This window comes from Zalophus californianus, chromosome 1 (genome assembly GCF_009762305.2).
Source record: "Zalophus californianus isolate mZalCal1 chromosome 1, mZalCal1.pri.v2, whole genome shotgun sequence".
Classification (NCBI taxonomy): domain Eukaryota; kingdom Metazoa; phylum Chordata; class Mammalia; order Carnivora; family Otariidae; genus Zalophus; species Zalophus californianus.
Window position 1 is genome coordinate 164246077 of NC_045595.1, and position 23629 is coordinate 164269705.

At 34.7% G+C, this 23629-nt stretch overlaps 1 protein-coding gene across 13 annotated transcripts in view; it reads left to right on the forward strand.

Moving 5' to 3' along the window:
- CBLB (Cbl proto-oncogene B) overlaps positions 1-23629 on the forward strand; it is a 219826-nt gene that overhangs the window by 113973 nt on the left and 82224 nt on the right. For all 13 annotated transcript variants that reach the window (XR_003518269.2, XR_003518270.2, XR_003518271.2 and 10 more), the window contains exons 6-9: positions 5186-5307; positions 8312-8449; positions 11592-11679; positions 14335-14466. Coding sequence is in view for 10 of the 13 variants with exons in the window: in XM_027585393.2 (XP_027441194.1) it covers positions 5186-5307; positions 8312-8449; positions 11592-11679; positions 14335-14466 (480 nt within the window). In the remaining 3 variants the exon portion in view is untranslated. The remainder of the gene's footprint in view (positions 1-5185; positions 5308-8311; positions 8450-11591; positions 11680-14334; positions 14467-23629) is intronic.

Genomic DNA, 23629 nt, shown 5'->3' on the forward strand with positions numbered 1-23629 from the left:
GAAAAGTGAACTGAAACTATTCAGTAAACCATGTGTAAACAGGTGTGTTGTCATCCAGGCTCTGTTGAGAATAGTATTGACTATAGCACTGACTTCTCCTCTCTAGCTATGAAAGTCCTACATGGCATCTTCTGCCAATAGAAGGCCATTTCCTCTCCATTGAAGGTAGCCACCATCATTAATTGTTGTAGCCAGATCTTCTGGATAGCTTACTCAGCTTCTGCATCAGCACTTGCTACTTCACCTTGCACTTTTATGTTACGGAGACAGCTTCTTTCCTTAAACCTCATGATCCAACCTCTGCTGGCTTCATACTTTTCTTCTGTAGCTTCCTCACCTCTCAGTCTTCCTAGAATTAAAGAGTTAGGGCATTGCTCTGGATTAGGCTTTCATTTAAGGGAAGGTTATGGCTGGTTTGCTCTGCTCTTCAGACCACTAAAACTTTGTCTATCAGCAGTAAGGCTGTTTTGCTTTCTTATCATTTGTGTGTTCACTGGTGTAACACTTTTCATTTCCTTCAAGAACTTCTCCTTTGCTTTCACAATTTGGCTGTTTGCTGCAGGAGGCCTAGCTTTCAGTCTGTGTTGTCTTTCAACTTGCCTTCCTCATTCAGCTGAATCATTTCTAGTTTTTGATTTAAAGGGAGATAAGTTCTTTCATTTGAACATTTAGGGGATGTTGTAGGGTTATTAATTGGCCTAATTTCAATATTGTTGTGTCTTAGGGACTAGAGAGCCTGAGGAGAGGGAGAGAAATGAGGGGAGCAGCTGGTTAGTGATGCAGTCGGAACACACATTTATGGGTTTCATTTGACATCTTATGTGAGTGTGGTTTGTGATACCCCTGAAAATTACAGTAGCAACATCAAAGATCACAGATCACCATAACAGATATGATGATTTCAATATCTGAAGTATTTTAAGAACTACCAAAATATGGGGTGTCTGGGTGGTTCAGTCAGTTAAGTGTCTGACTCTGGATTTTGACTCAGGTCATGATCTCAGGGTCGTGAGTTCGAGCCCCGTGTCTCAGGCTCTGTGCTCAGTGGGGAGTCTGATTCTCTCCCTCTCCCTCTGCCCCTCCCCCTGCTTGCACTGTCTCTCTCTCTCTCAAATAAATAAATAAATCTTTAAAAAAATTACCAAAATAATGACAGAGACTTGAAGTGAACAAATGCTGTTGGAAAAATGGTGCCGTGAAAGAATTGCTCAATATAGGGTTACCACAGACCTTCAATTTGAAAAAAACAAAAACAAAAACAACACAGTTATCTGTGGAGTGCAGTAAAGCAAAGCACAATAAAATGAGGTATGCTTGTATAGGCCATTAGCTTACTTTAGTCAATGATTTTAATGATACATTTTGTAAAAAGATTGTGTTACCTGATACTGACCATTTTATAATAGAATGTCTCCTTTCTTTAAAGGTTTCTGATAATTTTACAAATAATTTATTTCACATAATACAAAGGGATTTGAAGAAATAGAAGCTTTGTTTCTTCCCTTTGTGAAGGAAGAGAAAAAAATTATTTTCCTGCCTTAACTGTTCATTCTAGGAAAAGTGTTTTTTCTGCGCAGCCTAGATGACTTTTTTGTGCGGATGTTAAATGCTAGAATGCCTGGGTTATATATGAAAGTTATGAGGGCACTTTAATGTTGGTTGAACACTTACCCAAACTGTTATTTAATGTGCACATATTTTCTTAGAAGCTGTTTCACTTTAAAACAGCGCAGGTGATCTTAATACTCTAATTTACGTGTGTCTTATTTATGCTCACTGGGATGGGAGAGGAAAAGAATCTTTTTAAGTAGAGTTACCATGAAAAGTTTTAGATAACAAAACCAAAAAAAAAAAAAATACCTGTAGATTAAACATGCCTAGTCTCTTTTAAAACTCATAATTATAGAAGTAGCTAAAGAACTCTCGTTAGCTCCTATATACTTCTGTGATTCTTCACTTCTTTCAGTTTCATTATTCAGATGTTTTAACTAATCATACATTGTGCCTTAAAATTAGTTCTATGCATAGAAAAGTAAAATGTATTAACTTTTACTGATCTTTTATTTTATACAACTTTAAAAATTGAGTAGTAGGTTTTTTAAGTTATAATTATGCATTCTGTATGAAAAATGTGTTTTATGAATACTGTAACTGCATGAACATATATTTTTCTGCAAGCACAGTGGTGGTGGTGAATTAGCAATGAATTCTTACCTCTAAATTGTTGGGAGTTGGGTATTTAGCAGAATGGGCTCTGAAAGTGAGTATGAGTAAGGTACATGCTCAAGATTGGGGTTTGACAACAGAGAACTAGCATAAGGGTTGGAAGAAAGTCATCAGCGGGGACTAGGAAACAAAATTGAGAATTGTCTAGGAAATGAAAGAAGGGAAGAAAAGAACGTAAATCTGGTTACTAGGTACGTTCTTTTCCTCTCTTCCCTTATCCTGACATTCTGCCAGAACTTGAGCAAATACTAGGAAGACGTTGGAACAGTCTTGCAGTGGCTACCTTCCTCCTTTCCTCTTTCTTCTGCCTTTAATCTCTTTCTCCTCTCCAGGTAGTTCAGAGATGCTGGGATTGGCAGGTGCTAAAGTCCTGGAACGGAAAGAGGGGGATTTTGCTTCTCTCTTCCCTCTCCCTGGGGCTGTTGCTCCCCTTCTCCTTCCATTTTCCCACTACTAGAGACGATGGGGTTGCTGAGAAATGGGGCTTCTGGGTGGTGGCATAAGGAATGTGTAATTTGGGGGAATATATTCGTGACTATGGAATATATAGCATCAGTGGAATAGAGAGCAAAAGAAGGAGAGGAAAGTCATCTGTTACAGCAAGGAGCAAGAGAGAGGATCTAGACAGAGCAGTCCAGGTCCCTCTTCCAGCAGAAGTTTTAAGTCAGTAAAAGGCTATTCTTGAACATAGTATTTTGGAAGAATGGAGAGAATAGCTTCCTTCATTCACTCAATTAATTTCTGTAGTCATTTAAGAATCTCTAAATAATTTTGTGTTGGTGGGTGTGAAAACCTTTCCTTTCGTTTAAAAACAAATGCAAAAATAATCTTATTCTCCAAAGCATTTTATTTTGCCTTCTTTAAGCCATTAGTTGGCAAAATCCTTTAAAAACAAAAAAACAAAAAACACATAACTACCATGTGTTTCGGACTGTGGGTAGCATTCACAAGAAAAACAGTACACAGACTCTTTCTATTACACAAATATTTTTGTAGTTAGAAGCTGGTGCTCTGGATTATGTACCAAGAAATGGTTGCTTAATACTGTAGCAGTTGGCTCAAAACTCCAATTTCATTTTTTTTCCAGTTGTATTCTGATCTGCGCATTGGTTCTCCACAAAGTGCAGCACTTTTTTAAACAACTCTTCCATTAGTTTTTGTAGACTTTGATGGAAGTGACCCAAATATTTTCTATTCTCTCCATCCTTGTCCTTTGTAGATGAGGAAGTAGAACAAAACAAAACTCATTGCCTATACTAGCAGTTATTTCTCAGTTTTTTTAAAAACATACGCTGATATTCTTCCAAGTATTGTTTATGTAATTTTTAGTCATGATTTTAGAAGAAAATTAGAAACATGTTTTTTTTTTTTTCTTTTTCCCCCAAGTACATGACAGAACCTCTCATAATAGTGTTCTCCAGGGCTCATTTTTGCCCAATTAGATATTTTAGTGTGCTGGGGGAATACCCTGAAGATTTTTCTTGTTATGTCAGAAAAGGTTAAAGAACTTTTCATTACTAAATCTTTCGTTCCCTTGTCATCCTCATCTCAAGAGATACAATCCTTGAAGAATTATGCCTTGTGAATCTGAAACCTGCTTAACAATAATGAGGAACAAGTCTCAAAACATTCAAAAGCAGGAGCCCTCTACCAATGATCATGTCTAGGATGACCACTTCAACAACTCTCACTTGGCAACATAAAATACCTTTTTCTCTTTTCTGTAGAAGATATGAATTAATAACCTGGCACATCAGATAGAGTATGCCACCAAGTCCATGGAATAAATGTAGCTTCAGCCTTAAAAATATGGCCGAGATGATTCATTCACACCCTCAAGCAAAATTGCCTATCACTGACTGCTTTTTTTTCTCTTGCCATGGTAACTGGTGCGGTAACTAATCATATGAAAGAGAGAATGGTACAAACTCTGTGTGTGTGCCTTTGTGTATTTCTGTGCAAGGTCTTTAACTTACTACTAAATCATAAACCTTCTGTAATTGTGCAAGAACTAGCCAAAGGTGAGCAGAGTAGTATGTTACCATGGAAAGAATGGTAGGTTGAGAGTCAAGGCCTTTTAGACAAGTTGCTAGTTAGAGGAGCTCTTCAACAATTACACCTCCCTGATCACTGTATTCTGAGACTACATCAGTGCTGGTATACCTTTGGTGAGCAAGACAGGCATGTTCCTTATTCTTGTGTAGCTTCTGGTTTAATGTGTAAACGGTACCAAATCACTTACATCCCATGGTATGGCTTCTTGTTCTATAAAATTAGATACTTTAAAGGTACAGTGGTGAACAAAACAGACCAAGGGAGATAAGGAATGTGATGAGAGCTAACAGTTTTCAATAGAGTGGTCTGTGAAGGCTTCATTGAGGAAGCAACACTGGAGAGGAATCACTTAGATATTTGGAGGAAGAATTCTGGTAGAGGCATCATCAGCAAATATAAAGCCTCCGAGGTGGGGGAGTACCTTTGTGTTCAAGCCCACTACAAAGAAGCCAGGGTCCCTGGAGAAGAGGCAGAAAGTGAAGAAGTCACAACAGATGGGGAGGAAAGGGAACCTGGGCATCAACCCTGTAAAGTCCTTCTAGACCATTTGTAAGGACTTTGACTTTTACTCAAAGTTAGAGGGTTTTGAACAGAAAAGTGATGTGTTTTATGTCTCAAAATTACCACAAATGCTGTATTGGGAATAGAATTTGTGAAGAAAATATATAGTTTTTCTTTTTGTTCTCTGTATCCTATAATATTTTCTGCCTAATATTTCTCCAAAAAGAGACTAAGATATTTCATGTTTACTGTTAAACGGTAAAGGTTGACCTAAGCTGCAGAAGCTCATATTCACTTTAAAAATGTCTAGGAGATTTCAGTAACTCTATTAAGTGATGGTTTGGTGTATAATTGGTAGTTGATATTATCTAGATAATATCTTTTCATTTATTCATACTTTTAGCCTTGGGGCTCCATTTTACGGAATTGGAATTTCTTAGCTGTAACACATCCGGGTTACATGGCATTTCTCACATATGATGAAGTTAAAGCACGACTGCAGAAATATAGCACCAAACCTGGAAGGTAAGACTTCAGCAGCAATCTTATGTGGTATATCTAAGGATGGAAAGTGCTCTCTTGTCCATTCTTAAGTAAATCAGTAACACCCTTGGGGGCCGGGTGGTGGGGGAAGGAAATGCTAATAGACCACAATGGTACTCTTTAATTGAATCCTTTTAATCCATTCATTGCACTTGTACTGAAACTCTGTATTCATGAAGTGAAAGAGGATATGGTACCATGTAATTTGATAAACTTGGAAATTCATTAAGTCTCAGAGCTCTGATTCTCAAACTAAAGGAGGGTATTAGCATTGTCTCTTTCATGACACCTGTGTTTGTATATAAAATTGTATGTGTATATTTGAATACTTGAATATTGTGCTAAAGACAAAATGAAGCAGTTTCACGTTCATTGTTTTAGGGTATTTTTCAAGATGTTCAATTTGGTTCTATGGTAAACACTTATAATTACATATAATGTAAACAAATATAAGTACATATAAGTGTACATGTATGTACATGTTGAACACATATAAGTATATAAACATATGTAAGCCCATTGTTACAATCCAACCAATTTCATGTCCTTAAGAATTTCTTCCTTAATACCTTGTCATTCTTTGTAGCTTCAGAATTTATGTTTTACTTTCCAGATGATAAAACTAGGTGAATCTCAGAGGTTGGCTGTTTGGTCAGCCCTGTGGCTTTGGCTGAGAAATCATACCTTATTAATGACAAATCTGGGATCAGAAAATCTCGTTCCTCATTCATACATTTTCCCCATGTGCCATTTAGAAATGCATTACATTGTAGGCATTTGTGCTGTGGCAAGCAGTGTGCTGGGGATGACAGCAGTGACAGTGGATACCTGTCCTCCTCATACAGTGACATTTTAATAGGAGATGCCTTCCCAACATCCATGAGTACACTGATTTCCATACAGGAGTCATTTCATTGCAGGAATGAATTTGATTGTTTTTTGAAGGTTCCATTTTTCTTCTAATGTCATTTTTATGATTTGTAGTGCAAACGGTGTTTGTCCTTTAACAAAGTAGTGTCTAGTATAAGCCAATACCGTCGATTCCTTTTTCTCTGCCATAATGAAAATTTCCATCTTTTTTTTATTTTTATGAATTTATGTGGTATATAAAAAGAAGGTAGTGGGTACAGAGAACAGTTTGGCTCCTGTTGAAGTCTTCTGTTTAGGTTAAGGAGAGTTGGTTCTCATTGAGACGCTGACAGTGGCTTACATGAGTCATTCTGTTTTGGTCAGGGATCTCTCATACCAGATTTTTCCATAACTTCTACTCTGTAGATTGGCATCAAAGTATCTTCTTGTTCTTGGAGTATGATTTGAAAGACGTGCTATGTTTGGAATTACACAATCCTACAAATTTAACACGGGAGTTATTTGCAAAATTAAGAAACCGAGTCCCTTTTGTGTTCTCTTGTTCAAGATTCTGGAGATAAATAATGTTGGGAGAGAACACTGTTGGGAGCAAAAGCCAGGCTGCATCACTGTTAGTTCTCTTAATAAAAGCACAGGGCTCTCCAAAAGGATGTCTTTCTTCCTTTTCTTCCCAATTTGCCCTGTAACAGTTTATTCTACTGAGTTTTTGGCAAAGATGAAATGGTCAGCCTGTGGTAAATTGTTATGTTTAAAGTGTGATGTGGTATTTAAAACATAAAGTTTAGGAAAACTCGGTGAACAAATCAAATGGTTTTGATAAATACTTGTTTTGCGGAATACCTGTTTAACTGTTTCGTCCTCTTGGAAAGCGTTTCTTCTCTTTGGCTTCCTGGTACAGAAAATAGTAGGACATATTGCAAGGGCATATGAATCTCTCAGGTTTTGCTTTTTGGGGGGATCCAGTTGACAGCCAGAAGTCTGTGTGGAATTATTTTGTCTATGATTCTGATTAAGGGTTCCATTTATTGGCAGGTTGATAGCCTATTTTCAGGCTCTCTAGGAGAATACATTTTAGGACTTTCTTGAAGAGTCCTTTCCAAACATTCTAAAACAAGTATGAAGTTCTTACTATTAAAAAACAACTTCTTCTTTTCTTTAAGAACCCAATTTTCTTCAAAGACGAAATCACCTTGCAGTACTAAATACACAAGTTAATTAAATTGAATAACTGTATAGCCGTTATATATGTTAATTTATTCTGCAAAGTACATTAGGATATATCAATTTCTGTCACGTATGTAGAGCAATCGGCACTCAAATATAGCCAACAGATTGTTGACCTACTTTTGAGCTGTTTCAGGGGTTATAAAATCCAGGTATGGTTATCATGATGGCAAGATTGAGTGCAATACACTTAAATAAAGATAAGTGATCTAAAATGAAACAAGCAGATAGCTATTTTAATAAATAAATAACAGTGAATTTAAAACCAAGTCAGTGTCCCCTTGTCATTATCATTAATTTGATTTATATTTTTGAACTATTTTAACTTCCTTTTGTAAGACATTGAACTGGTGCGTAATCTAGTTTGTCTTCTCATTAATATAGTTCAGCTCTTTTGATCTTTCATTTAAAGATGAATGGCTGGAACACTCCAAACAAAAAAAAATTATTTTTAAACAAGTCATTAACTTAAAATGCATAATTTTAAAATTACAAAGTGATATATTGAATTCCACAGTAGAAACTGACTCAATTGCCCTCTGAAGTGAACAAATTAAATTTTGACTTTGCTTTCAAAAAACGATTTCTGTCCTAGCTGTTTCGTACTGAGCACCCACTGATGGGGATGGCAGTATATCCTTTGCTATTGAAGTAGATCACCTTCACTTCTTTTGTCCTATAGCCCTGGAGGTGTTTAAGTGGGATTATTGTCAATGCTGCTTTTACAGATCACTGAACAGAGAAGGACAGTGGTGTTAAAATAAGAAGAAAGAACCTTATTTCAGATATTCTAAATGATTCCGTTTATTCTTTGACTTTACAAAAGTCTAACAGATTGTTTAGTAGTTACCATACACTTTGTGACTAAACATCATTTTCTCACGCTTTACAGCTACATTTTCCGGTTAAGCTGCACCAGATTGGGACAGTGGGCCATCGGCTACGTGACAGGGGACGGCAATATCCTTCAGACCATCCCGCATAACAAGCCCTTATTTCAAGCCCTGATTGACGGCAGCAGGGAAGGATTGTGAGTATGAGAAATGGGAGTCAGGGTGCTTATTATTCACCAGTTTGAAAGACAGACACTGCTTTGCGATGGAGAGAAAAGATAGTGAGGCTGATGGTCTGGTCTATTTCAAGACTGAGGAATGGAGTTCTCCTTAGTTCTTATCGTTCATCTCTTAAAATAGTCATTTTAAGGTAACTGGTTTGATTTAAACTGTATATGACAGCCAGTAAATTCCAGCATCAGATTAGAACATGAGTTTGTATTTTTCACAGGGAAAAAAAACACTTAAAAGGAGTTTAAAATAGATGAAAAATCTTATTAAGAAGATAATTCTTTTTTTTTTTTTTTAAGAAGATAATTCTTTAAAATAACTGACTTCTCTTGCTCCGTGTAACCGTCCCATTGCTAGTTTTCCTCTTTGTCTGACTGGTGGTACCAGATTTTCTCTTTCTTCTTCTTACTCTTTTCTTACCCCTTCCCTGCTTTTTCTCTTTGTGTCTTTCTTCTTTTGGTCATGCTGCTATTCAATCCCTATTGCAGAATTATATGTTAAGAACTGAATTCAGTTTAACTTAAGCTATTCTTTTTTTAAAGTTTAAAAATAAGGACGTTCTCCTTTGTCTTTTAGAGCAAGAATGACTTTTGTCCTCCACAAAGTTTAGACGATCTGATAGGGGCCTTCCTAGGAAATCTCCCTCATTCGTTTTAGTCACGTGCCATTCCCTGCATCTTTTTGTTCTCTTTTCTGTGTTGCTCTGTTGTATTGTCGTCTCATCATGCTCACTTTTCTTGCCCTTTGCCCTTACTGAGTAACTCAGGGACGGACGTTCCCTTATTTGCTAGAGCACAGATTGTGATAGAAACCTAGCAGGAAAAAGCCCACAAGAGTTAGCAAAGAGGAAATAATTTAAGTTACACCTTTTCTAAAATAATAGCAAAAAAAAAGTGCTAGGATATATTGAAGAAAAACTTTTTTTATCAATTATGAGCTTTCAAGAAATAGTTATGTTAGAATTGTATGGCAAACTGGTAACATGTTTGTATTTCTGTTTTTTAAACTTAATATAAATTTGCTAACCTCAGTTATTTATAACTTACTTGAAATGCATCTAAGATTCATATGTGTAGCTTTTGGTTCACTGTGATTATAGGATTTTGTTTTTAAGAAAGTGTGCTGTAAAGTTTTACTTTATAAATAGAGGTTATGAGCGAGCAAATCTGTACATGTAGTAATTTTGATACAGCTTATTTATATTGTTCATAATGCCTTCCATCTATTTTTTAAAAGCCAATAAAAAACCAAATTATAATATTGTAATCAGTAGTTTAGCCTCTGAACTCCTACGCCAATCAGATGTTAATATTTACATACACACACACACACACGCACACACACACACACACACCCCTTCAGAGGCATTTAATTAGTTGAATTTGAACTGTAGTGATAGAGTACATTAAAATAGGTCATATTAACATCTTACTATTATTTAAAACTAGATCAGATTTTTAGATTATATTAAAATAGATATTATTAGATTTTTTTTCCCCTTAAGATCAGTAAAACACAGGATATTATCTGGTCCAGCTTTCATCGGGGTCAGCTGTCCTTTCCTTATAGTTAACTCAATTTAGTATGACATAGGTAATTTCCTTCCATAACCAGCCAATTGAGGTTGTTTATTCCTTTCCTACCATTGAGAGGGTCTCATCAGTAGCACCCTTGTTTACTGAGGACAGTGATTACTGAATTGTCCCTTATACATTAGGTAGACCCTTCAGCCTTTCCTGTAGCAACCTTATTGGCATTTTTATAATCTTTCAGGTTTGAATTCATAGAATTTTTACATGTTTTTTAAGTATGATGAGCAAAATATTATATAATAATTTTAAAACTGGCCATTATATAGGGTATAAAAAGAAAGCTACCTATCAACTCTCACTTAGCGCTCTTCATTTAATATTTGTAGAACTTTAACCCACCCATGCAAAAACACTCTAAAATTTGTCATTTCAGATGTAGTCAACTCTCTTTCCTAAATTGTAAAAAAAAAAAAATTTCACTGATCTACTGATTTGTTCCTTACCCTATGAGAATCGTCTGTCCTCTAAGTTCATTTTTTTTCTAGTTTTACTAGTAAATTTTAACACTTATGAACATATTTTGGACTATTTAAGAATAAAGATTTTCTGTTACTTCACAGAACAGTTTTAGTATAGTTTTGCCCCTAAAAATATTGATCACAGTAGTAGTGTATTCTGAATTTTTCATTCAAGCCATCTAGAACAGAGAGCTACCAAACAAAACTAACTTAATCAGCCAACATAATCCAACAGTAATATTATCATTTTTAAAAACCTAAAATAGGTATTTCCTAACACAGTAAACTTCATTTTTAAAGGAGTGTCTGAGTGAATAAAAGCTTTTAACAAGATGGCCTTATTACTGTAACTTTTAGTTATTTTAATTCTCTGTAACAGTGGAACCTTATATTTATAAATGATTGTGTTTGTAGTTTGATTTGAAGTAAATGAAACATATAATTGTAACATTTTCTAAGTTCTTTAATCATGCGTGTACGTGTGTGGGTCAGCGTGTGTGTAGACTAGTGTGTGTGGGGGTGACTGGAAGGTGAGATGGAAAGACAGAGGATGGGAAACTGGAGAAACAGGAACCATGGAGATGTTTGCATAACTTTTATAGGAAACTTGCGGGTTTTCATTCTGTTTTTCTCTCATGTTATTAAGCATGGTGTAAAATGATGCAGGTAACATTAACTGTGCTTCACATGAGAGACACGATCGTTGCAAATTGGTGTATATTCAAAGTGTTTTGGAATAGACCATGAATGACCAGAAAAATAGATGTTTAACTTACCTAAAGGACCTATAGTAAAGATATTTAATTGGAAATAGTTGCTTAGTGGCTGAGTCCATATTCATTGTGTATTTCTTATACGAAAATGATTTCTAAATTTTAAATGCCCTAAAAGTAACTTGTAATATTATGGAAACAGTGATAGCAAAGGTTCTTGATATAAGTTACATAAAAAGGAAACTTCAACATGTGGGTTTGAATATAGAAGAATCAGATTAAATAATCTTAAATGCAATTAAAAAATGTATATTTATGGTAATAAAGTTTCTGTTTATAATACAGCTATCTTTATCCTGATGGGAGGAGTTATAATCCTGATTTAACTGGATTATGTGAACCCACACCCCATGACCATATAAAAGTTACGCAGGTAAGGACAATTTCTGGTAACCCATTTATAATTGTTAAGTATCTAATACTTTTGAAATAAAAAGCATCCTCTTATACTGTAGCTAAAAGGATGTATAGGATCTCATGCAGAAGATACTTGAAGGAATTCTAAGAGTGTTTGAAAAAAATACATTACTGTCTCCATTTTTTGAATAAAAATTTCTTCTGTTAGTATTCTTGCTTCCAATACAATATTAGCATTTGTGCAGATAGATAGATAAATCCACAGGTAAGTAAATAGATAGGAAGAGAGAGCCATAGATTTAGAAAACTCCAAAGAAGATTAGAATAATAATATGCATTAGCTTTTAGAGTCAAATGAGTACTTGAAGCGTATTGAAGATAATAATTATATTCTTATAAATCTATTGTTGGCAACCTCATAGACTGAATGGGCGTGTAACTTGGTAAGCCTTTCTTGAGGGTAATAGTAATTATCAAAATCTAAATAAAAACATTTTTGACTCTGGATTCTGTGTGTATCACTCACATATACAAAGAAAGATCTGTACGTTGGGGTATTCACTTTAGCATTTTTCCTAAAATGAAAAATTATAAACTATTTAGCCATAGGTTAAGTAAACCATAGTATATTCATACTGCATTATACTGTAAAGTCATTAAGAGGAGGAAGGTAGCTCCACATATTCACATGGGAACTTTGGCATCTTTATTATGTAAAAAATTTCCATTACTAAGAAGCTCAATTATGTAACATTTCATTTTGTAAAGTTACATTATGTTAGTTCAATTTCTGGAAAGAAAGAAAGGAAGAAAGAAATTACCATTTTTAAAAATAACAATTAAAAAATACTAAACTGGTAACAGTACTTAACTGAGGAGGTAAGAAGGTTTGGGGAATTGGGAAGAAGATGAAAGGGAGAACCTGAGTATTTTGTTTTACATATAGTCTAGTTTTAAAATATTTTATAATTTATATATTTTTGTGCTTTGTATAATAAATAATAAAAATCAAATAAAAACCAGAAATTATAGATTTGGGGGAAGACAAGAGATAATTTTATTTTATTTCAGATTCTCCAGATTTAGTCCCAGTGGTCTTGGTATTATTATGTGAAACATATTTGTTGACATATGTACAGTTGATGGACAGTTTTTACAGTATAAAATGTAACTGACATTATTTTAATTATGTAGTGATTCCTTATGTTCTAATACATATAAAAGGATACTCACAAAAGAAAATTCCTCTTTATAAAGCCATGGTTTAAAAATACATAATCAGGAGTAATATCGTTCCATTAAATTATCATAAATATTTGAATAACTTACCCATTCGGTTCCATTGAGTTTTGCATCCATGCTTTTAGCTCACTGTAATTTTTTAATAATTGCAAACTGGTCCTTTGGATGTCATAACAATATAAATCCTTAGCTATTATTTTAAAGACTTCAGTGACTTACAATATATTTTTAATTGCTTTAGATTTCTTTATTTTTCATCTTGATCCATTCTCGTCCTTTTTCTTAATTTCTTTAAAAATTAAACAGTCACACATACATACTTCATGGTAGACAATTTATATATGAATGTGTGTATGTGCACGTGTATCTTTGTGTATATACATGTACATAAATATATGTATATATTGTTTTTCTCACCAAGATTATAAGATCTTTTAGTAGACTAGCAGTTAAATATGGTCATTTATTTATCCTGCCCAGGGCCAGGTACCTAATAGACACTTATTAACTGAAACATTGCCTTATTTAAATGAATTTTTATTTCCGTAATTCCTTTTCTTTGTATCCCTATTAAACTTTTTTTCATATTTTCTTTACACGTACTGATGTATTTATATCTTCTTTGTGACCTAGATCTTTTCAGTATTTGGACACCAAGAATTTTACTATGTCAAAATGTTCAAAACTAGTATATCAAGAGAGTAGATGTTTAATAAAACAATTTTTGGTTGCTGAAGTGATTAGTTTTCCTGACAGTGCTGTATTGGGAAAACAGTATGCAATTTAGAGATTTAATATAGAATTTGAGGAAAACAATTTAAACTTATTCAGCCTCAGGTATTTTTTTTAATTCAATATATCTTACTGTGCTTTGGAGATGATATGACATAATAAATGTGGACCACAGTCCGTAGCATGCAGGAAGAGCTTGGCAAATTCTGCCTTTCTTCTGTTCTGGAATTTCTAAAGGTATTTAAAAAATAAAATTGAGTGTTCAGTCAGAGTTATATGTGTGTGTGTGTGTGTATAAGTATGTATGTGTGTTTGCAATTTTACGGTAAAATTAGATGAATATGTGGCACTTACAAAGAAACTGAAGTTATTTATATTTTCTTTTAAAACCATAAGTTTTGTCTTTTGAGTCACCATTGAAGCAAGTCCCTTCCTTAAAGGAACAGTATAAAACATTAAATAATCCGAAGTGTTAAAAAAGCTTATACAATTGCAGATAAAAGCTCAAATGTTTTAAAAAATGACCTTGTAGACCAAATTGTGATTAACAATTTAAAACATGTCTTAAATGGCAACATATTCCTGACAGGATCAAGTGTGAGGATTTACTGTAAGTCATTGTATTTGAGAAAATTCAATATTAAGAGTTGATGTTAGAAATACATTAACACTGCCTTTTTTTCCCCCCAAATTCCAGGAACAATATGAATTATATTGTGAAATGGGCTCCACTTTTCAGCTCTGTAAAATTTGTGCTGAGAACGACAAAGACGTCAAGATTGAGCCTTGTGGGCATTTGATGTGCACCTCTTGCCTCACAGCATGGCAGGTATGATCCAGGTTTAAGGAGCAACACTGATGCCTTCCTTATATCCCCTGTTACTGTTTCTCCTTGCAGTTTTTTTCATCTTAATGATTCAGGAAATAGTCTTTTAAGTGCTTTCTTTGAAGAGTAGTTTTAAAAAACCTCTTGTGTTTGATTTTCTGTTTTATATAATTTCATTTTTCTTGCTGTTTTTATATTGTTTCTTTTGCATGTATAATTTAATTTTAAGATTTAGTTATAAGTAGTTGTACCTCGATAAATATAAATTGATTTAATGTTTTAGACTAAGACCTAGAGAATAACTGGTTTCCTCAAGGGTTTTCTTATATTTCTTTATCTGTAATAGAGGTTGGGGGCTTGAAAATGGATCTTTGGACAAATTTCCAGTTTTGAGTATTTGAAAGGATTCACAGAATATTTTGATCAAGTCATTTTTTTAACTGCTGTTTAACACAGTCTCTATTGAAGTCAATATTATTGATGGGGTTTAGAAAGCAAATAATTAAATTTTCAAACCTTTTTAAAAAATTTGCTGTTGAGTATATAATTGACATCCCTACCCCATTCCTGAGCTGTCTCAGTCCTTGATCTTCTGTCCAACCCAGAACCTCTGTGTTGCTTGAGGAAAGAAAGCCTTAGAGGGTCAGGCGGAGAGAATGCAGACTCAGGAGCACTGGTGCTGTTGAGCTCATTACTTAGTAGTAAAATATAATGATTTTCACATTTTCATAATCTTACAAAAAAGACCTACTTCTTCCTTTGGGGAGATTTGAGAAATGAAGAAAAAGAGGAAGAATGAAGAAATGAATTACAATTGACTTATGTTTTTTCTTTCTTTTAAAAAAAAAAATATTATTTGAGAAAGGAGAGAAAGCAGGTGAGCATGTGAGCAGGGGGAGGTGTAAAGGGAGAGGGAGAGAGACTTGAAGCAGACTCCCTGCTGAGCACGGAGCCCGTTGAGGGGCTTGATCCCAGGACTCTGAGATCATAACCTGAGCCGAAATTAAGAGTTGGACGCTCAACCTACTGAGGCACCCAGGCGCCCCTGATTTATGTTTTCAGCATCATTTCTGAACTCCCAGATATCTTTCCTACCTCAGTAAAAATTGTTCAATATCCCTACACTTTTTTTCAGTATGTATTTGGTTTATATTTTACTTTAGGTTTTCCTTGATATCCATGCCCTAATTTCCCTTTGTAAACCCTTCATGATGGTGGTGAATTTCGTGCAGTAAAGGGAGAACTTGGAGGGAGAGGGATGCTTGGTGTGGCATCAGCAAACTTATAGGCACCGTATAGGCACTTGATTGCTATGTAAGTTATGTTAATTGTTCTGCACACTTAATGTCTTCTTATAAATGACTTTCACCAAGTTACTCTGGGAGAAGAGAGAACTATGTTTGCACGTGTATTTCACATCAATCAATAGAAACTATTGCAGAGATACTGACTCAGTGCCCGACTGACAGATGGGACTGTTATAATGATTTGCTTTACCTGATACCCATTCAGTATCTTGGGATAAATAGAGGCCAGTTGTGTTTGTCACCCCTTTGGATTGACTTACGACTTCTGGGTGGTGGTATGGTTCTCACAGGTACGGAGAAGCTAAAAACTTTGTATTTCTCCCTAAAGACACCAGAAGTTTAGGCTGGTACAAACTCCCAGTACTCTTTGGCCCCACGCATGGCCTATGTCTTTGGCCTCTACTCTTGGGGCCTAAGTCTGGGAACATACACATATGTACATATGGCAGGACTTGGCATCTTTAACTTGATACCTACCTAGTATTTGGAAATTAAGTGGATTAAAAGTCAGAAGCTCACATTAGCTTGGCGAAACCTTTGATTACTAAAGATTATTGTTTAAAACATCGTACAGAATGGCTGTTTACCTTATAGCCCAGAGTAAGTAAAAGAGTATGACTGAATATAAAACAAGCAGATTTTATTTATTTTACTTTTTGTATACTTCTTAAAAGAAATTTATGTTCTAAAATTTCAGGGACAATACTCCACATTTTATTTAGCAAGTTCGTGAACTCTTTGCAATAAATAGGTACGTTATGTGCCAAAGACCCAGGAGCATTTCTCTGTAGCCAGGGCTGTGTTGTGAATCCTTTGTCCCTTACATCACCACAACTTTTCTGTATATTACTGTGCATTCTCCAAATAGTACAGTTCTTGACAGTGGCTGATCAGTTCCCTGGTTCACTTCATGATTTTTCGTATTGGTCTAATGGCCTTATGTAAAGACGTGCCCAATCATATTTGTAAATTGTTAACCTTCGCTTTTTTTTTCTTCATTACTCTGAAATACTACTCAGTTTTACTTTTAGAAATTGAGGAAGTGCATAAATTACCAAGCACTGAAAACTTAGTCTTTGAGTAAAATTTTAGGAGAAGGTCATTATAAAGTAGTAGTTTACTAAGTGAAGGAGTAACCAAAAAATGACAAATGCAAAAATACTCAGAAGGTTGAAATAATACTCAAATCACACTTCTGCTACTAGCAAATAATGTTATTATTTTAATCTGATTGAAGAATTTTGCATATAGGTTAATGAAAAATGTTCAAAAGCATTATTTCAGCATTATTTTTTAATTCCTCCCACATAAGACACGTTGCAATTAATAAATATTCTTCTGATACATTTTGTATATGTCCCTGTAAACTCTTATCTCATTGTATTTGTCTTGTAAACATACATATTTACCTGTTTCTCTTCAAGAACCTAGTTTGGAATCCCTCTCTTCTAACATGACACCTGCCTCCACAGTGGTAGGTACTCAGTAAATATTTATGGACTGTATGCTAGATAGTGTAAAGACAAGAGACTTAAGGTTACATTAAAAAGATGCTAAATAGATAAATTAGATAAATTGTTGATATTGTAGATCAGATGTTTTAGTTCTGTTCATTTTTCTTTTAAAATGTACCTGTGATTAAAAAAAAAAAGTACCTATGATTTTTTTTTCAAAGACCTTTTATTATACTCAAGATCTGAGAATAAATTCGAAGAATTTGAAACCTAAGATCCATTTGTTCCATTCAGTAGCTGCTGGATGATTCCCTTCAACTTTTCACATTTTGATTTTGTCCACTTATTTTTGAGCCACATTATTTTACTTTTATCACTTGCAATAATACTGGCAGTAAGCTAGAGGCAGTAAAACTGAGTTTCTCTTTATTACTTTTTTACAACAAGAAGCATTGCATGGTGATCCCTGGTTCAAGTTTTCTCTACCCTGAAGAAAACTGTTCTTCGACCAAGGTTTGCGAATTCCAAAGTGATATTCCATAGTCTTTTTGTTTCACTCGGATCTTAGTGGTTAAAGGAAGCATCAGCTTTTGAACATTTCCACTTTGGGATAACATGAATATTTCTACCTTTACATATAGATTTCATAAAGTGGTGCTTCCTGCCAACCAACAGATCCGTTTTGGCTGTTTTCATATAATATGAATAGCAGTGTTTGACAATCATTTAAGCACGCTATTGCAAAATGCCCTTGTTACTTAATAAAAGTAAAATTCTTATAAATTTAATCCAGTTAAAATGCAGTTGACAAACCATAGATAGGCTAAAAGCCTCACATCATGGCCTCGATAAGCTGCTCACAGGACTTCACCTAATCCATGGTGAATATGAGAAGTAAAAGAACAATTATGGAACATTTCCATAGTTCTGCAGGATATTGTAAAAGATTGTATCTAAACTTGTAGATGCAGTGGGAAATGTTGTATGACTCTGAAGTCTGGATATGACGCCACAGAGCAATATGTCTCTCTTTTTCAGTGTTCTCTTTATTCAAACTGGCACAGAGCTAGAGTCCTTATTTTCTGACTTTAAAACTGTTGTTTTTGCTTTATATGCTTGTTTATTTTTTCTATAGAGAAAAGGTTGTTTTCGAACTTAATTATGCATGGGGATCGTTTGTTACTTTACTTGGTGGGAGCAGACATGGATTGTTTTATCCATCATTCTACAACGTCTCAAATCCATTTACTTATCCATGTATTTAGGAAACATTCCTGGGTAGCTCCTGGGTCCCAGGTTCTGTACTAATCTCTGAGCTAGGAAGACCACCATTAAGACCCAGGCCTGACCCTCCAGAAGTTAAAATTAAATCTGAAAGTTTTATAAAGGGGCATGTGTTAATAATCATTACTTAAAATGAACATCCTGTTATCCTTCAAATTTAATTATGGATTCGAGACATCTTTTGTTCCTTTCTACTACTTTGGTTGGACATGCTGATTGGAAAAGGATTTTAAAGGTTGCACGTCTGCCAAGAAGCTCTGATAAATCAGTCAGAGTCCAGGAGGAAAGAAATATTAAACCCTGACCATAAAACATTATGTGTTCAGCCAGTGCGCATTTTTAGCAAGTCATTCTTCACCAACTTTTCCTTCCACTTGTTGCCCTACTTTGGTTTAATTGAATTCACTGGAAACTGAAATTTCATGTAATTAACGGAAACCCTAAGAAATGCATAGTAGCCGTATCAGTTAGCTGTTCAGCAAGTGGTTACCCTTTTGTTTCTGTCATAATGGCCCATTAGTCATGCCCCTGAAGAGGTGTCAGATACTTTTTTCTCCTTCTGAAACATCTGTGTTATTTAATAAATTGAATAAGCAAGCCAGAGTTTGCACAGAATACGAAATAAGTTGAATAATCACCTCTCTGGAGACATTCTTTGAAGCACCATCACTCTGGGTGCGGCATTCCTATTCTGTCCTTGGCAATAAAACTCGCAGTTTTCTTTCACTTCTTCGCTATTCCACAAAACATTTTTCTTAACAAAACATTTTTCTTCTGCATCCAGAACTCCTCCACATCTTTTTGTAGTAGCATATTGTGCAGCCATGATGGTGCAGGCTTAACCACACGAGGTGTAAAGTGAGGGACTGTTTTCATACTGTGCTCCCCCCACCTCCCAGAAATCTAGCATGTGGCTTCCGAGCTTACGAATGGCACAAATTCTAAACTGTATTCTTCACATCTTCTTTTCAAAATAAAAATGGATATACGTATATCAATTGGATATGCAGCCTTGTTTTGAATTACTGCCAAGGACTTGAATTCAGTTAAAAGTAAAATTAATTTCTTCCTGTGATTTCTTCTGCATCTTTTCTCAAATGATTTAAAAGAAAGATATCTGGAATGTTCAAAATAAAATTTCACAAAGTCATTAGATGAAAATCAGTAAGGCCCTGATTTTTTTTTTAAAGATTTTATTTATTTATTTGTCAGAGAGAGAGAGAGAGCACAAGCAGGGGGAGCATCAGGCAGAGGGAGAAGCAGGCTTCCTGCTGAGCAGGGAGCCTGATGTGGGACTCTATCCTAGGACCCCGGGATCATGACCTGAGCCAAAAAGGCAGATGCTTAGCCAACTGAGCCACTCAGGTGTCCTGAGCTCTGATTTTAATGTGAAATGTGATTTAAGAGATTTATGGATGTCCCATATTTAGAGAGCACCATTGGGGGAAAAATGTGTAAGAGAGGTGAGAAACCAGCTCACATGATCACATTTAAGGCACAAAGAAATAATCTTTTACTGTATCTTCCCTCAAAAGCAACCAACCTTCACATTCTAGCCTCAGTGAAATTTTTAACCTTAGTACTACAAATAAGAAGATTATATTTGCCTTTAAGATAGTTATAAATTGGTATTTCTGTCCTTGGTGACACATTGTGTCTTTTTGTATAAATGTGATCAAATAAAATGTTGGGAGCTCCTGTTTCACTTTGGGAGTAATGTAGGGGCTACCCGAGTCATCCAAAAATGTTGCAATTATTTCATGAACGACAGTGATGACAATAGGAATGAAAAAGAGGAGAAAATAAAATCTGGTGGAGCAGATGCTTGACTGTATTAAATTCGGGCTGCCTGGACAGTAGCAGGTATTGGCACTTGGGAAAGGTTTTTGGTTGGCTCTAACAGACACCTTCCATAGGTGTTCTAAAAGTTGACTCCATTAAATAAAGCATCTTTAGAATGCAAGTGCATAAACTTCATGCATTAACATTTTAAATTGGGCTCTAGCAGCAAATATTTCAAAAGCTCTTACTATGTAAAAAATATATCTCAAGGAATACTCTAATTACTAGGACAAGTTTTTCATCTTCCTATTAAAAGCTGAAACTTTTCAATTAGAGCAAACGATATTTATTGATTGTAGTAGTTTATTTAATTTTGAAATTTGTGATTTGAACAAAATACTTTTTTTTCATTTTTGAATAATCAGTATTAGGCAGCTATTTTTAAACTTTTATTTTAACCTAGGTTATGAATCCGATATTGAGGAGCCACTACATCCTTATGTTACAGTGTAGGATAGTGGTAGGATAGTGATGGAATGACTAGGCTCATTAGGCCTCCTGGATGTAATTTCCTGCTCACTACTTCTCAGCTTCGTGACCTCCATCAAATTATGTCAACTCTCCACTCTCTAATCGGTGAAAGGGTGATAATAATGGTACTTACCTCATAGGGTTAAATTAGTTAATATATGGGTAGTGCTTACAATAGTGCCTGAAATTTTAGTTAGAATTTTTCCTAAATGGTAGTAACTGATAGTATCACTTACGAAGCTGCCTCCTCTTTCTGATATTCTTAATTTATGAACAGTGGTGATTCTGTGGTTTTAAAATTGTATTCATTTCATTATAAGATGGGAATTCTTGTGGATATGTGAATTATTTTCAGATGTTAAGACAGGTTTAAGACTCAGTTATCTTATATTTCTTTGCTTTTGAAACTATTTTTATAGTAATTATGCCACAATTTGCAAGCACTTTGAAAGCTTTGAATTAATTTATCTTTATCTGTGAAATATCCCTTAAACTGTACATTCCCTCATTATGCCCTACAAATAAGATGAAATGGCTTACCCAGTGTCACATAGCTGTAATTGGTAGGTATGGGATTCTAATTCACGTGTCCTGATTCAGAATGTCTGTGCTCTTTTTCTGATTTGCTGTTTTTGTGGGCCTCACAAATTAAAACTAGAAGAATCTAGAGTCACCAACATCTTCTTTTCCTTGCTCCTCATAAAAGAGCACCAAAACCAACCATCTCTTTCTAAGGTTACTATTAACTATCCTCATTCATTGTTTTAACAAGCAGTTATTGAATTTCTGTAGGAAATATTGTGCTCTGAAAATGCTTAGTGTGGACCCAATTTATTCTCACTATATGTATGTATTTTTCCAGTTATCTACTTATTTATAGTTGTTCCATGCTTTACAGAAATGATTTATGGTAACTTCAAATCTATGTGAAATATAGCAAAGTAATATAAATTAGAAGTCACAGAACAGAAAGCACATATATACACACACAAAAAAATATAAAATGCACTCCAAAATGAGACTCAGGAAGTCCTAGTTATTTTTCAGGGTTCTCCATGTATATTGAATATGTGGGAAGCCATGAAGTGATTAACCTTAAAGTGTGACCTTTAATAATAATCATCCTGAGAGCAAATAAATTACACTATATATAATGTATATCTTAAAAAAATTAAAGAAGGTATTTAAGAGGTAATATCTATCTGAACAATATTTAAGCAGGAAGAATATAGAAGCTGACCCAATGCAAGATGATGATGATGATGAGATGATACTGATATTTATTTGGATTTTTACATAGCGTGTGACTGGGAACTGGGCAATTTTGGAAGTTAAAGATGTTTTTTTTTTTCTATTTTTCTGTCAAGTGTTAATTTGTTCTCAGGTTACCTAAAATTATATTTATGTATGTTTAATGTCATTAACAGTATTGGTTGGCATATGAGTCTGAATTATTTTGTCATGAGCATATTACATAGTTTAGTTTCAGATGAGTGTAGTATTCACTGATAACTTCTGTATCTTTGGTTTGGAAGGATTTCTTATTCGAGGAAGTAAAATCTACTGAATCAATTAGAACAGATGGAGTCCCAAGTATTTCCTCTTAACATTCTCAGGATGTGACTATGTTGAGGACTAGGAAAGGAATTATTTATTGGTCTTTGTTCTTCATTAACATATGTTCCTTGATCTTGCATTAAGTATATGTTGACAGAAACATTATTTTAATTATTGAGTCACAATCCTGATGAGTTATATGTCTGTTGAAGACATTCTTCATGTGAATTCAATCAACCATCTGACAGAACTAGAGCAGAGTACCAAAGTGGCATTCGAGAATTTATGGTTAAACTTAATTTGCATATGGCAGTAGTCAGTTTACAGAGACAGAGTGATGGGTGAAGTCATATTTGAGTAAATACCATTAGGGAGACAGATTCAGTGGGATCCATGTCTGTGAATCAAAGTGTGTGTACATTGCAACTCAGGCTTTTGGGGGGATTTCTGTTGTTGTTGTTATTAATTTAGTGAGTCATGTGAACTCTCAACAGAGATAAAGCTAAAAAGAAAATACGTTCTCTGATCTAAATTCCTAAAACCCGCGACTCTAACATACATCAGTAATTTGTACAGTATTAAATTTTCAGATAGCAGAGCTGGAGAAAAACTAACTTTAATTATAGATCCACTATTCCTAGTCTTTTCCTTGGTGCCATCAAGATGCTATTATTGCCCTTCCCCTCTTCCCTTTTCCAAACTCATCTTTCCAGTTACCTTCTCTCATGAAATGGATGGCATAAACTGGAAGTCATCCTTAACCAAAAAAACATAGCAAATTTGCCTTGGAAGTTCTAAGAGAAGCTTTTGTAGCTGAATACCATGACATAAACATTCCAGGCACTGTGCTAAAAAAATACTGACTTTAATGTTTTAGATCAAGTGGACTAATTTTTAGTTAATGTTAGTTATACTTTAGTCAGGTCTTAAATGATTTTCTATTTTTAGATACACATACGAAAACATTTATAGGTAGGATGTGCTTTAAAATAAGCCAAGGGTGGAGGGAGCAAGTGAAGGTATAGATGAAACAAGACTGGTCAGGAATTGATAATTGTTAAAGTTGGGTGGTAGGTGCGTACAGATTCGTTACATTTTTCTCTCTGCTTCTGCATATGTTTGAAATTTTCTATATTTTTTTTAAATGTACAAATGAATGATGTGTCTACTTAGGACCCAGAGTACTACTTTCCTTCCTTCGTGCATTGAAGACATCCAGGGAATATCAGCTCTTTCCCATCTTGCTCTTAT